At 51.9% G+C, this 13,824-nt stretch overlaps 2 protein-coding genes across 2 annotated transcripts; both read left to right on the forward strand.

Annotated features, from left to right (window-relative positions):
* The first annotated feature begins 4,145 nt into the window (after positions 1 to 4,145).
* On the forward strand, positions 4,146 to 7,436 carry LOC117099278 (olfactory receptor 13J1). Its single transcript, XM_033238721.1, has 3 exons — positions 4,146 to 4,870; positions 5,820 to 5,883; positions 7,353 to 7,436. Exons 1-3 carry the CDS (start codon positions 4,146 to 4,148, stop codon positions 7,434 to 7,436), a joined length of 873 nt encoding a protein of 290 aa, XP_033094612.1.
* LOC117098996 (olfactory receptor 13C7-like) lies at positions 6,528 to 10,078 on the forward strand. Its single transcript, XM_033238125.1, is given in 2 exon segments — positions 6,528 to 9,211; positions 9,213 to 10,078. Coding segments are annotated over 2 exon segments (990 nt in total). The 5' UTR covers positions 6,528 to 8,410; the 3' UTR covers positions 9,402 to 10,078.
* The last annotated feature ends 3,746 nt before the right edge of the window (positions 10,079 to 13,824 follow it).

Consider the following 13,824-nt stretch of genomic DNA (forward strand, 5'->3'; position numbering starts at 1 on the left):
AGCTCTGCCAAGGTGTCACCTAGGCAGGGACCAGCCTGTGTTTGGCATCCAGAGGCTCACTCCCCGTTTGTCTTAGCCACAGAACATCACAGCAAGACAGGAGGAAGTCAGCCATGGCCAGGTTGGCAGTCTCAGCTTGGCCTTCAGAACCTGGGAGAGGAGAGGAAGGGTGACATCCCTGCAGGCTGGCTGGGATAGGAAGCAGATAAGAAGTGAGAGAGAAAGGTGGGCATTATCCAAGAGGTCCAAACACAGGGCCATGGAGTGAAAAGGAGAGAAGGCTCAGCACAGCCTTGGGGAGGATACAGGAAGGCTCCTTGTGGAGGTGCCATTTGAACTGGTTTTTCCGTAGCATTCTGCCAGGAGGGAGGTGGGGGCAGAAAGAATATCATGGGCTCTGCAGACAAAGCTTTCTGGCCCTGCTTTGGGAACCAGAGTCCACAGCATCGGTCACGTTCCTCCTCCTCCCGCAGGCCCCATCCCCCAGCTGAAGGGCAGAAGGAAGAGCGGGGGTCCCAGGTCTTTTGTGGCTTGCCCCTGCTCCTGGGCTGCCGTGTCCTTCTGGGTCGTTGTAGGCAGAGTTTGCTCCCTTCCCTCAGAGCTGCTCCTTCCTAGAGATGCCCCTGCTGCCCCTCCTGGCCGTGGTTTCCACACGCCTCCTCCCAGGGACTAAGGCATCTGCCCAGCCCTCTGAAGCACCCTGGCCCCGGGTTCAAGGGGATGCACTACTGGAGCTGGGCATGTGTGTGCACACATATGTGTAAGAGACAGTGAGCGGTACCTAATGTGTGTATGCTCATGTGAATGACAACACAGGTACACACATGAGCCTATGTGTGGCTTATACTCACAGGCACACATTTGTGCACCTGTATGTCACACAAGTATTTGTGCATTCTCCTGTAGGTGACTGCACATGTGGTGGCCTGCATGTATATTCCAATAGGTAGCCAAAGCTGCAGATGCTTCCTTGTGACTTTTGGGAATAAACTGTAGTACCTGGAACCACGCAAAGAGGAGGTGGTGCCTGAGCCAGCCACTGGGGGCTCATGATGCCATCTCTGTGTCGCACCCCAGCCCTGGCACAGTGCTTGTTTCTGTTTGTGCCCTGTTAAATGGGGGTCCCGCTCCAGGAATCCAATCTCAGAGTTTCCCTGCTGGGAACTCCAAAGTCTTGAAGGAAACTTGTGGCTCACATGTACCTGGGCCCATGGTGAGTCTGAAGACTTTTTCTCTCAGGCCCTAGGCCTGGATCAGAGATCTTGCTGCAAGGCACCCCGGACTCCCTGAGGGAGGGCCTCCGTGTGTGGGGTTAAGCTCTGAACCCTACACTTACACTCTGGGAGGAGAACGAGTAACCATAGGGGCCACCCACCCGGAAACCTCATGAGTGGCGAAGGCCCAGTGAGACCTAGAGAGACTCCACTTGTGACCCTTCAAGTAGCCTGACAGCACAAAGAAAGGAAGAAAAATATGTACAGGAGTAATGAGCTTCCTGTCACTAGAGGGAGGCAAACAGAAGCAGGATGAGGCTGGGTATGGAAGAGTTGGGGGAGGGTGAGGCTCGGTATGGGAGGTGTGGGGAGGGTGAGGCTGGGTATGGGGGGTGGGGAGAGGGGGAAGCTGGGTATGGGAGAGTTGGGGGAGGGTGAGGCTGGGTATGGGGGGGGGGAGAGGGGGAGGCTGGGTATGGGGGGTGGGGAGAGGGGGAAGCTGGGTATGGGAGAGTTGGGGGAGGGTGAGGCTGGCTGGGTATGGGGGGTGGGGAGAGGGGGAGGCTGGGTATGGGAGAGTTGGGGGAGGGTGAGGCTACGTATGGGAGGTGGGGGGAAGTTGGGGCTGGGTATAGGAGAGTCAGGGAAGGGTGAGGCTGGGTATGGGAGAGTATGGGGAGGGTGAGGCTGGGTATGGAGGGTGGGGAGAGGGGGACGCTGGGTATGGGAGAGTGGGGGGAGGGTGAGGCTGGGTATGAGGGGTGGGGAGAGGGGGACGCTGGGTATGGGAGAGTTGGGGGAGGGTGAGGCTACGTATGGGAGGTGGGGGGAAGTTGGGGCTGGGTATAGGAGAGTCAGGGAAGGGTGAGGCTGGGTATGGGAGAGTATGGGGAGGGTGAGGCTGGGTATGGAGGGTGGGGAGAGGGGGAGGCTGGGTATGGGAGAGTTGGGGGAGGGTGAGGCTGGGTATGGGAGGTGGGGGGAGGTTGGGGCTGGGTATGGGAGAGTGGGGGGAGGGTGAGGCTGGGTATGGGAGTGTAGGGGGAGGGTGAGGCTGGGTATGGAAGAGTTGGGGGAGGGAGAGGCTGGGTATAGGAGAGTCAGGGGAGGGTGAGGCTGGGTATGGGAGGTGGGGGGAGGTTGGGGCTGGGTATGGAGAGTGGGGGGAGGGTGAGGCTGGGTATGGGAGGTGGGGGGAGGTTGGGGCTGGGTATGGAGAGTTGGGGGAGGGAGAGGCTGGGTATGGGAGGTGGGGGGAGGTTGGGGCTGGGTATGGGAGAGTTGGGGGAGGGAGAGGCTGGGTATGGAAGAGTGGGGGGAGGGGGAGGCTGGGTATGGGAGAGTTGGGGGAGGGGGAGGCTGGGTATGGAAGAGTGGGAGAGGGGGAGGCTGGGTATGGGAGAGTTGGGGGTCCTCTCTGCCTAGGAAGGGTTTGCACTCAGCAGCCTGGGAGCATACCTGTCCTCGGTGGTCCCTCACATCTGGCACCACCTGGCATGTAGTAGGTCCTCAGTCACTTCTGGGTTCTGGGGTAAGTGAGGGAGGAATAAAAGACAGAAATGGTCTCCTGTAAGGGAGGCACTGAGAGAAACTGTGCTCTGCCCAGGCTTTGGCATCATGTCCCATGGGATTAATGACACCATGCCAGATACCCTGGAACACTAAAGAGAGGTGACTCATGCTCTTTTGCTGGTGAGAGGATTGTGGCAGCACCTGGGGCACAGATACCCATCTAGAACCGTAAAAGAACAAGCATTGTTTGAAACCTAATAGAAGCATACACCCACTCTGAGCATGGTGTATGTTGGGAGGGCTGGATTCTAGCTTCACCTCTCCAGAGACCTGTTGTGTGACCTCAGCATCCCCATCTATACAATGGGAGATCCAACAAGTTGGCCTCTGGGCATGTTCCATGCTAATACCCTAGGAGTTCATGAAGCCAAAGCAACCCTGGCTCTGGCCCACAGAACAGAGGGGTTTGGAGCTGGGCCAAGAGCTCCATCAGATTTTAGCTGGGATACCCACAGGAAGGCAGATTATGAAGGTCCAATCCACACAGGGTAGCTAATGAAACAGGCCCTGGGCAGGGGGCAGGGAAACATGCCCACCAACAGCCTTCAAGGTCAGCAGCCCCTCTGACACACAGCACGGTGTATGCTTTGTTCATGGACACTACAGTAGGCCTGAAGAGACAGGTCAGACCACTGCAGGCCGAGGACATTCCGGACAGTGGGAATAGCAAATACGATGGCTCAGAGGCTTCCTTAAAGCCAGGAGAATCTCCACCTGCTCAGAGACCATCTAGCCCAATAGTTCCTCAAAGTGTGGTACCTGCACCAGCAGCAGAAGCATCACCCAGACCCACCGAGTCAGAAACTGGGTTTGGGGCCCAACAATCTGTTTTAACAAACTTTCCAGGTGATTCTGGTGCATGTTAAAGTTTGAGAACTGTTGATCTAGCCCACTGTTTCCCAGACTATGTTCATAGAACACTTATCTGCAGTAGGTTAATGGGTGTTCTGTAAAAGGGGATCCATGATCAAATAAGTTTGGGGTACACATGTTCTACATTGCTTTGTGGGAGTCATAGATCACATTAGCAAGTTAAAGACTCCGAGAAGTCCTGCAGTAAAGAGCTTTATTTTTTATTAATCAAATGTTGTCTCAAATTGGTTTTTCAGATTGCTTACTAATGTTCTGATTAACATTCAGGGAATGCTGATCTAAATCAATCCTCACTTTTCACATGGAGAAACTGAGGCCTAGAGAGGGTAAAGGGATTGCCCGACGTCACAGAGAGCAAGTGTGGTAGTGCTGGAAAAGATCCTGACAGTCCATCTCGTCCCAGAAGGGGCTCTGTGAGCTTCCCCATGCCCTGTACCCTCTCTCCTTTCATCCCAACTGTGGATCATCCCTTCAGAACTCTGCAGCATGCAGCCGCTCAATAGAACAGGGGTGTCCGCATTCTTTCTGAAAGGATTTTCTGGCTACCCAGCCCTGGAGCACCTGCTCTTCCCTCTGTGCTCCGCCATGTACCTGGTGACCCTGCTGGGGAACACAGCCATTGTGACGGTGAGCGTGCTAGATGTCCACCTGCACACGCCCATGTACTTCTTCCTGGGCAACCTATCCACCCTGGACATCTGCTACACGTCCACCTTTGTGCCCCTGATGCTGGTCCACCTCCTGTCATCCCAGAAGACCATCTCCTTTACTGGCTGTGCCATCCAGATGTGTCTGAGCCTGTCCACGGGCTCCACGGAGTGCCTGCTGCTGGCTATCATGGCCTACGACCGCTACCTGGCCATCTGCCAGCCACTCAGATACCGCCTGCTCATGAGCCACCGACTCTGTGTGCTGCTGGCGGGAGCTGCCTGGGTCCTCTGCCTCCTCAAGTCGGTGACTGAGACAGTCATTGCCATGAGGCTGCCCTTCTGTGGCCACCACGTGGTCAGTCACTTCACCTGTGAGATCCTGGCGGTGCTGAAGCTGGCGTGCGGTAACACATTGGTCAGTGAAGTCTTCCTGCTGGCGGGCTCCATCCTGCTGCTGCCTGTGCCCCTGGCATTCATTTGCCTGTCCTACTTGCTTATCCTGGCCACCATCCTGAGGGTGCCCTCTCCTAGCAATCACAATAGCTGCATCATTCTGTTGCGGTATATGTTTTGGAGGGGGAAGGGGGAAGGGGGAATGGATTTTGAGGCAAGACCTTGGGTTCAGCATTCTTTGTTTGCTTTTTTAGAGAAAGGGACTCACACTGTTGCCCAGGCTGGAGAGTAGTGGCATTATCATAGTTCACTGTAACCTCGAATTCCTGCGCTCAAGTGCTCCTCCCACCTCAGCCTTCTGAGTAGCTGGGTGCACAGGTGCAAACCACCATTCCTAGGATCGGGATTTTTGGCAGGACAACACGGGATGTCAATAAACGGTTCAACTCAAATGGCAATCACTGACACCTCCTGGCTGTAGGTCACTGGAGGGTGACAGTGATGAAGGACACAGCCCTTTCACTGCAATAGCTCATAGTCTAGGCAGAGAGAGATATACAAGAAGAAGGAACTATAATGAAGGCAAAATGAATGTAACCTCTGCTAACAGCTATGTGACCATCCTGTTGTCTGGGTGGTCAGTTTGTATGAAGCCATCTGAGAGAAGGCTGCACGAGACAGTGGTGTGTGAACTGAGCCTTGAAGGATGAGTAGAAAAGAAAGGCACTCCAGCCTGAAGAAACTGCCCAAGAAGAGGGACGGGACTGGAGCACGCAGGCTTTGTCCAAAAGACAGGGAGTGGTCTGGTGAGGCTGCAGCAGTTGTGCGTGAGGGATGCGGTGGAGGCAAGGCAGGAGGACGGGCCAGAGCCTACACACAAAAGCCCTCAAATGCCTCCACCATGCCCACTTGGTCTTACTGTTAGAGGTGTGAGTGATGAAGAAAAATGCAGTCAGGTGGTTTCCCACCCTTCACCTGCTTGAAACCCCCACATCTGTGTCCATTGTCAGAATTTGAGATGAACATAGTTCTTTCTGTAACAACACACCCATCAAAAACAAAGATCTTACAGTTCTGCTTTCCAGATTTCAGGCTTTACTTTGTCTTTACATCCCAGACGCAGAGAGAATCTCAGAGATCTAAAGCCCGGAGAGAGGAGGGGAGGTGTTCAAAGTCACCGAGTGAGTAAATGAATGACTACAAATTCCATGAGGGCAGGAGCCAGGTCTGCCTTTGCTGTATTCCCAGCACCTGGCCCAGGGCCTAACACATGGGAGGTGCTCAATAACTATTTGTTGAATGAGTGAATGAATGAGGCTTCACACTTGGGGAATTCTTTACTTTTTGCCAAGCCTCGCCAAGAAAAACCCTAACTATAGATGTTCACGTGGATCATAGTTAAAGGTCAGTTACTGACCAAGATTACCCAAGTGCCCCTGTATGTTCCTGAAACTGTCCTTTAAGAATCACCCTGATTGGCCGGGCGCAGTGGCTCACGCCTGTAATTCCAGCGCTTTGGGAGGCCAAGGCGGGTGGATCACAAGGTCAGGAGATCTAGGCCATCCTGGCAAACACGGTGAAACCCATTTCTACTAAAAATACAAAAAATTAGCCAGGCGTAGTGGCAGGTGCCTGTAGTCCCAGCTACTCGAGAGGCTGAGGCAGGAGAATGGTGTGAACCCGGGAGGCGGAGCTTGCAGTGAGCTGAGACTGCGCCACTGTACTCTAGCCTGGGTGACAGAGCCAGACTTTGTCTCAAAAAAAAAAAAAAAAAAGAATCACCCTGATTCAGGGTAGAGGAAAGAAACCCTGCACAGGCTCTGGAGAAAGCTGGTGTCATGGAGGACACTGGAGCCTTTGTCCAGGAGGTGGCTAGTACAGATGAAGCAGGCACCTGTAGCTGATGATGGATGCCGTCCTCCATCCAGCCTCAGTGACAGGTCATTGCACCCCCCAGGGCAGCACCTTCAGGTGTATGTTTCCTCTGAGCTACACAGCATCCCAGTCTTCAAGGAGGAAGCTGAGTCTCAGAGAGGTCAAGTGTCTTGGTCAGTATCACACAGCTGGTCTGAGCTACAGCCAGGAGGCATAGCTGGGTTTTGGAGTCATGCATTCACTATCTGCCAGGTGCCTGCAGTTCGCAGCACTTGCTGCGTGAGGTGCTGGTAGGAAGGAGGCAGACTCCTGACTTTAAGGTGTAGTAGGGAAGACAGGTGCACCACACAGCACACAATGACACGGAGGGATGGCCAAGGGCGGTGGGAGCACAAGATGGGAGCAGGTAACAGCAAGGGGAAGGAGAGGGAGGAAAAGAGATGGTGCAGCACTGGGCTCTGGAGAATGGGCAGAACACCCCCACACTGGGGATGGGAGGAAAGACATGCCTCCATCTAGGACAAAGGTGCGGAGCTGGGAAAAGAGATGGTTTCTTCAGGAAAGGGTGAGCCCTGCAACTCGACAAATGGTGGATAAAACGAAACAGGAGGAATAAGAGAAAAAAGAAATCTAGCCCAGAAGGACAGACAGGGCTCCATCGCTGTCACAAAGCACTGTCCTCACAACCAATCCAGGAACGAAGGGTGGGAGGGGAGAGGTGGATTATATCTTCTGAGTGATGAAAGTTCACACTCAGCTCCCATTTTTCCTTCAGACCAGGGACCACCTGGCCATAAGACGGTTTTCCAGTCCTAACAAGACTACTATTCTCTGGGGACACCTGGGCTTCCTCCTATGAATACCTGATGCTGGCCTTTCCTGAGAAGTGAGAGCAGCTCTGCATGGCGATGGAGGTCACCTGGGAGAGACCACAGCCTCGCCCACTGCTCCCTTTGCAAAGTTGGTCACGACTGACTGCACCTCCACCAGATTCGTGTCTGGCTTCCCTCCTCGTGTGACATCATTGTATCATTTCTCCTACAAAGCAATATGGAAGCCAGAAAGTAAGTCACCTGGCTTTCATGACCAGAGTTCAATCCTGTGACCAGTAACTCTATCAAGACATGTATGTTCTTATGTGTCCTTTTAAAAAAATTAATGAATGGTCCATGATTCCTTAAGGAGAGATGACCAGAAATCAAGCTTACACATCCTGTGGGGCTGAAATATTTGATCTTCATGGCCCAAAGGAACACTAGGTGAGCATCATCCATTACCCCCTGCCTTCCAGAGCTCATCTCACTTGACTCAGGGAGTGGAGCAGCGCCTGTGACAGGTGTGGAATCCTTTTGTCCACTTATTTTCCTTACTGTTATAGCCCCAGCACCTGATACCTAGCATAGAATAGGTACTTAATATTTAGTGGATGGATAAATCTGAAGTTCTATGGCCATAATTTGGTCATATGAAGCCGTAATGTAGAAAAGTTGCTCCTGTTAATGGCCAAAAACACTTTGGATTCCAAAGGATCATTTTAAACATGAATCCTTCTCTGTTGTCTCCTCTGACCCCATCCTGGGGAGAGCAGAGAGGAACCTAGGGAACTAGAATGTGCCCCATCCTCCCCTCAGTGATGTCCGCAGAACTGCAGCACTGAGAAGGCCAGCTTGCAGATCTGAAGTCCAACTCCCTCATTATACAGATGGTGAAACTAAATTACAGAGAGGGAGGCTGATCTGCTGCAGCTCAGACATCAGGTCACTGGGCTCCCAGGCCACTTGGAGCTTTTTCCAAAAAGCTGGGTGGTCCAGATGGAAAAGGAGACAGAATGAGATGAAGGAGGCAAACCAGACAGCTGTGACAGAAAACGTCCTGCTGGGGCTACACAAGCACTGTAACCTGGAGGTGCTCCTGTTTATGTTCTGCCTGGGCGTCTACTCCATGAATGTGCTGGGGAATGCCTTCCCCATAGGGCTGAATGTGCGGCACCCTCACCTGCACAACCCCATGTACTTCTTTCTCAGCAACCTCTCCCTCATGGACATCTGCGGCACCTCGTCCTTTGTGCCTCTCATGCTAGTCAACTTCCTGGAAGCCCAGAGGACCATCTCCTTCCCTGGCTGTGCCCTGCAGCTGTACCTTAACCTGGCGCTGGGATCAACGGAGTGCCTGCTGCTAGCTGTGATGGCATACGACCGTTATGTGGCTATCTGCCAGCCGCTTAGGTACCCAGAGCTCATGAGTGGGCAGACCTGCATGTGGATGGCAGTGCTGAGCTGGGGGACAGGCTTTGCCAACTCACTGCTACAGTCCATCCTTGTCTGGTGCCTCCCCTTCTGTGGCCACAACGTCATCAACCACTTCTTCTGTGAGATCTTGGCAGTGCTAAAACTGGCCTGTGGGGACATCTCCCTCAATGCGCTGGCATTAATGGTGGCCACAGGTGTCCTTACACTGGCCCCCCTCTTGCTCATCTGCCTGTCTTACCTTTTCATCCTGGCCATCATCCTTAGGGTACCCTCTGCCGCAGGCTGGTACAAAGCCTTCTCCACCTGCTCAGCCCACCTCACAATGGTGGTGGTTTTTCATGGGACAATCTCCTTCATGTACTTCAAACCCAAGGCCAAGGACCCAATGCGACATGGATAAGATTGTCACATTGTTCTATGGGGTTGTGACACCCTCACTGAACCCCATCATCTACAGCCTGAGGAACGCAGAGGTGAAAGCTGCTGTCCTAGCTCTGCTGAGAGGAGGTCTGCTCTCCAGGAAAGCATCCCACTGCTACTGCTGCCCTCTGCCCCTGTCAGCTGGCATAGGCTAGGTTGTGCTGTGGTCGTGAACTCAAACCTTCAGAGGCTTAAAGCCATTAAGGTTTGTTTCTTGCTCCTGCTGCAGGTCCACCAGAGGCTGGTGGGGCTTCTGCTCCGCATCATGGTCTTCACCCCTCTGGGACTCAGGATGACAAAGCAGCTACCATTGGGAACACAGCTGGTCACCATGACAAAAGGAAAAGGGAAAGTAACAAAGCCTGCACTGACTCTTAAAGCTTCTATTCAGAAGTGGCTGTGTTGCCTCCACCTACATTTCAGTGGCCAAGACAATGGCTACAGGAAGGCACAGGACCACACCTATTGTGAAGGGGGAGAAGCACGCTATCATGTGTCTGGATGGCAAAAGAGAGGGACAGAGAGATTTGTGAATGGCCTAATGACTACCACACCAGCTGACAGTGTCAACCCAAGAGCTATTGGAGGTTTGGTTTTCTTTATCCTGACCATCTATCCTTCATGGGTTGCTGCCAGGTTAATCGTCCCAAGAAAGCTCTGGTTAGCTCACTTGTGGTAGCTTTATACTGAGTCAACCAAACTAGGTTAGAGGGTCACAGAGAAGTTTGCATGAGATTTGGTTAGTGTTGGCCACAGAGAAGTTTGCATGAGATTTGGAAGGCAAAAGTGGGCCAGGTGTGGTGGCTCATGCCTGTAATCCCAGCACTTTGGGAGACCGAGGTGGGCGGATCACCTGAGGCCAGGAGTTCGAGACCAGCCTGAGCAACATGATGAAACCCTGCCTCGGCCGGGCGCGGTGGCTCAAGCCTGTAATCCCAGCACTTTGGGAGGCCGAGACGGGCGGATCACGAGGTCAGGAGATCGAGACCATCCTGGCGAACACGGTGAAACCCCGTCTCTACCAAAAAATACAAAAAACTAGCCGGGCGAGGTGGCGGGTGCCTGTAGTCCCAGCTACTCGGAGGCTGAGGCAGGAGAATGGCATAAACCCGGGAGGCGGCGCTTGCAGTGAGCTGAGAACTGGCCACTGCACTCCAGCCCGGGCAACAGAGCGAGACTCCGTCTCAAAAAAAAAAAAAAAAAAAAAAAAAGAAACCCTGCCTCTACTAAAAATACAAAAAATTAGCCGGGTGTGGTGGTGCACCTATAGTCCCAGCTACTACGCAGGATTGCCTGAACTTGGAGGTGGAGGCTGCAGTGAGCTGAGATGCTGCCACTGCACTCCAGCCTGGGTGACAGAGCAAGACTCTGTCTCAAAAAAAAAAGAAAGAAAGAAAGAAGAAAAGAGAAAGAAAGAAAGAAAGAAAGAGAGAGAGAGAGAGAAGAAAGAAAGGAAAGAAAGAAAGAAAGAAAAGAGAAGAAAGAAAGAAGAGAGAGAGAGAGAGAAGAAAGAAAGAAAGAAAGAAAGAAAGGAAAGAAAGAAAGAAAGAAAGAAAGAAAGAAAGAAAGAAGAAGAAAGAAAGGAAAGAAAGAAAGAAAGAAGAAAGAAAGAAAGAAGAAAGAAAGAAAGAAAGAAAGAAGAAAGAAAGAAAGAAAGAAAAAAGAAGAAAGAAAGAAAGAAAGAAAGAAAGAAAGAGAAAGAAAGAAAGAAAGGGCACCAGACACAGTGAGGGCACTCACATGTCGCTAATCTGCTGGCTCCCCATTAGCACAGCCTGTCCAGTCCCCACCAGGACACTTCCTTCCACTGTGCTGACTGCTGGACCAAGTGCAAGCTCCATGGTAAAGGTGCCAGCTTCTCCTGCAGGTCACCAGTCACTGAGATTGAAGGCACAAGGGCCAGGCACAGGTTCCAGTTTGTCCTCCTGGATTCTAGTGTGCCCTTATTGCCCCTCACTTCACACTCAACCTTCTTTCCTAACTGCTGGCCCAGCTGAGCTGTAACAGCTTCAAGCCCAACACCAAATGCAGAGGTTAACAGTTTTGCACAGATTTCTCCAACTGCTCCCATGACCGTAAAGTTCTCATGTTTTTATCACTCATAGTGGTTCTGTTACTTTGGTCAAACCTGGATTGATTCATCACTTTTCTGATCAAGGACTTTTGACAGCTCCCATTACCATTAAGTCCAAATTCTTCAGTTGAGTCCTCAAGGCCCTCCAGAATCTGCCCCCACCTGCTTCTTCAGCCTGATTTTCCACTACACCCTTCACATGGCTGTCCGCTCGCTACATTATCTGTACTGCCGCACCCCTATGTCTTTGCACCCTTGCATGTATTGTGCTGTTCTCTGATGATACCTGGGACTAGTTTTCAAAGCCAGGTTAGACATCATCTCTTTCATGCATCCTTTCCCATTGCACTTTAAGATCATTCTCTTTACATCCTACAGCACTTTGTCAGATCTTCCACTTCACACTTGTCCCATCTAACTCACATTCATGACACTTCACCACTGTGTGAGCTCATTCAGGGCAGGATTCAGTCGGGTCTGGCTCATCTCTGTAGCTCCCACAGCACATTCCCTGTGGAAGGTTTGCGGGACTGAATTGTCACTCAGAAGCCTTCAGAACATCACCCTGTGGGGATTGAGCCCTGTGCTGCTGAACATGCCCCAGGCAGCTGCAGGTGCTCAGAAGTCTCTGCCCAGTCGTATGTACAGATACGTGCAAGGGTGCAGCAATATCTGCCAGCCACAGCCCTGTATTCAAGGCAAGGAAGGGCTGTTTGAATCTTGGGATCTCTCCCACTGAGACAGGTCAGGAGACAACCAAGGATCCCCATTTTGGAAGCCTGGAGACAGGCCTGGTTCAGTGGCTACGTCCAGCACTGTCATATTGCTGGCCCCCTTCCCTCCGGGAATCCCACATGCACCTCAAACTGTCCAAAGTGAAGCTCATCGTCCCCTGACCCAAAGTGGTGTCACCATCTCAGGGAATGGCACCACCACCCCCAAATCAGAATATTACCATCATCCTAGGCTCTCTCATACCTCACCGCCCCACACATCCAGTCACCAAGTCCTAAAGAGTCCCCTCCTTTCCACCGACATTGCGTTAAGAAGGCTTCACCATTTCTCTCTCAAATGTTCCAATAGCTGTGTCACTGTACTTTGTCCTCCAAGGTCTCCCAAAGTCCATCCTCTGCCCCAGCCATCAAAACCCCAATCTGACCATGTTACTCTCCTGCTTAAATCTCTCCAACGGCTCCTCATTTCCCATAGACTAAAGACCCAACCTCCACTTACCTATCCAACCACATCACTGGCTGCTTACCTCCACCATCCCACTCCACACACAAAAGCATGCGGACATGCACCAGCCCAGGCACAGAGTAAATATCAATCTTTCCTGCCTCTGCATTCCCCCTTGCTGTTCCCTCTCCATGTCCAAACACTTGGTGACCTTAAGCTAACATATGCTGGACCACATCACATACCAGACTAGGCACTATACAAGTGTTCTAAGAGCTTTACTGACTGAAGACCACATGGAATGATGAAAATCTCAGGGGAGGGATGCCATATGGACACTGGTGACCACAAAGAACACTCTCCCATTATCTTGGCATCATGGCAACTCAGTTAATCCTAGTTCCACTCTTCCAGGATGCCCTTTATGACCCCTCCTCATTGGGTGGGATGCACCCCAGCTCCATCTCCGAGTTCAGAGCTTTCTGTACTCTGCCGACTCCATCCAGAATCCCAGCTATTTGGGTTCAAGCATGCCAGTGATGTGGCTCTATACATCTTAATGTGGTACTTCTGATGTAGGAACAGTATTTTCTAAAACAGGAACAGACACATAGCTCATATCCCCTCATTGCTTCTCACTACTCAATTGGCCACACCATTCTCTGCTCAGTATCCCAGGGAAGAGATGTGATTGCAGAAAGCAGATAACACAGGCATGTTTTCCTGGCTTTTGGGGTTCAAAAGCCTAGGTCCTGAAGGGAACAGAAAAGGCTTAAGGCATAAATAAAATATTCGGGCTAGGCCGGGTGCGATGGCTCACGACTGTAATCCCGGCACTTTGGGAGGCTGAGGCGGGAGGATCACCTGAGGTCAGGAGTTCGAGAGCAGCCTGACCAACATGGAGAAACCCCATCTCTACTAAAAATACAAAAATTAGCTGAGCGTGGTGGCGCATATCTCTAATCCCAGCTACTTGGGAGGCTGAGGCAGGAGAATCGCTTGAACCCGGGAGGCAGAGGTTGCAGTGAGCTGAGATCACACCATTGCACTCCAGCCTGGGCAATAAGAGCAAAACTCTGTCTCAAAAAAAAAAAAAAAGATTCAGGAGAAAACATTAAGTAAGGCTTCCTCACCTCCAATATCAACAAAAAGGGGAAAGAAGAGAGAAGGGGAGAGAATGTAGTGAGAATACTGACACAGAGGGTACCAAAAGGGAGAGTCCCTGAGCCCCACACCCCAGGCCAAGATAGATTTGCAGGTTTTAAAAGATGCAGCAACTCATGCCTTGTCAAAAACCAGAACAGAAATGGCTTTAAGGCGTGTTT

This window comes from Trachypithecus francoisi, unplaced genomic scaffold (assembly GCF_009764315.1).
Source record: "Trachypithecus francoisi isolate TF-2019V2 unplaced genomic scaffold, Tfra_2.0 Lachesis_group16, whole genome shotgun sequence".
In the NCBI taxonomy this organism is placed as follows: Eukaryota; Metazoa; Chordata; class Mammalia; order Primates; family Cercopithecidae; genus Trachypithecus; species Trachypithecus francoisi.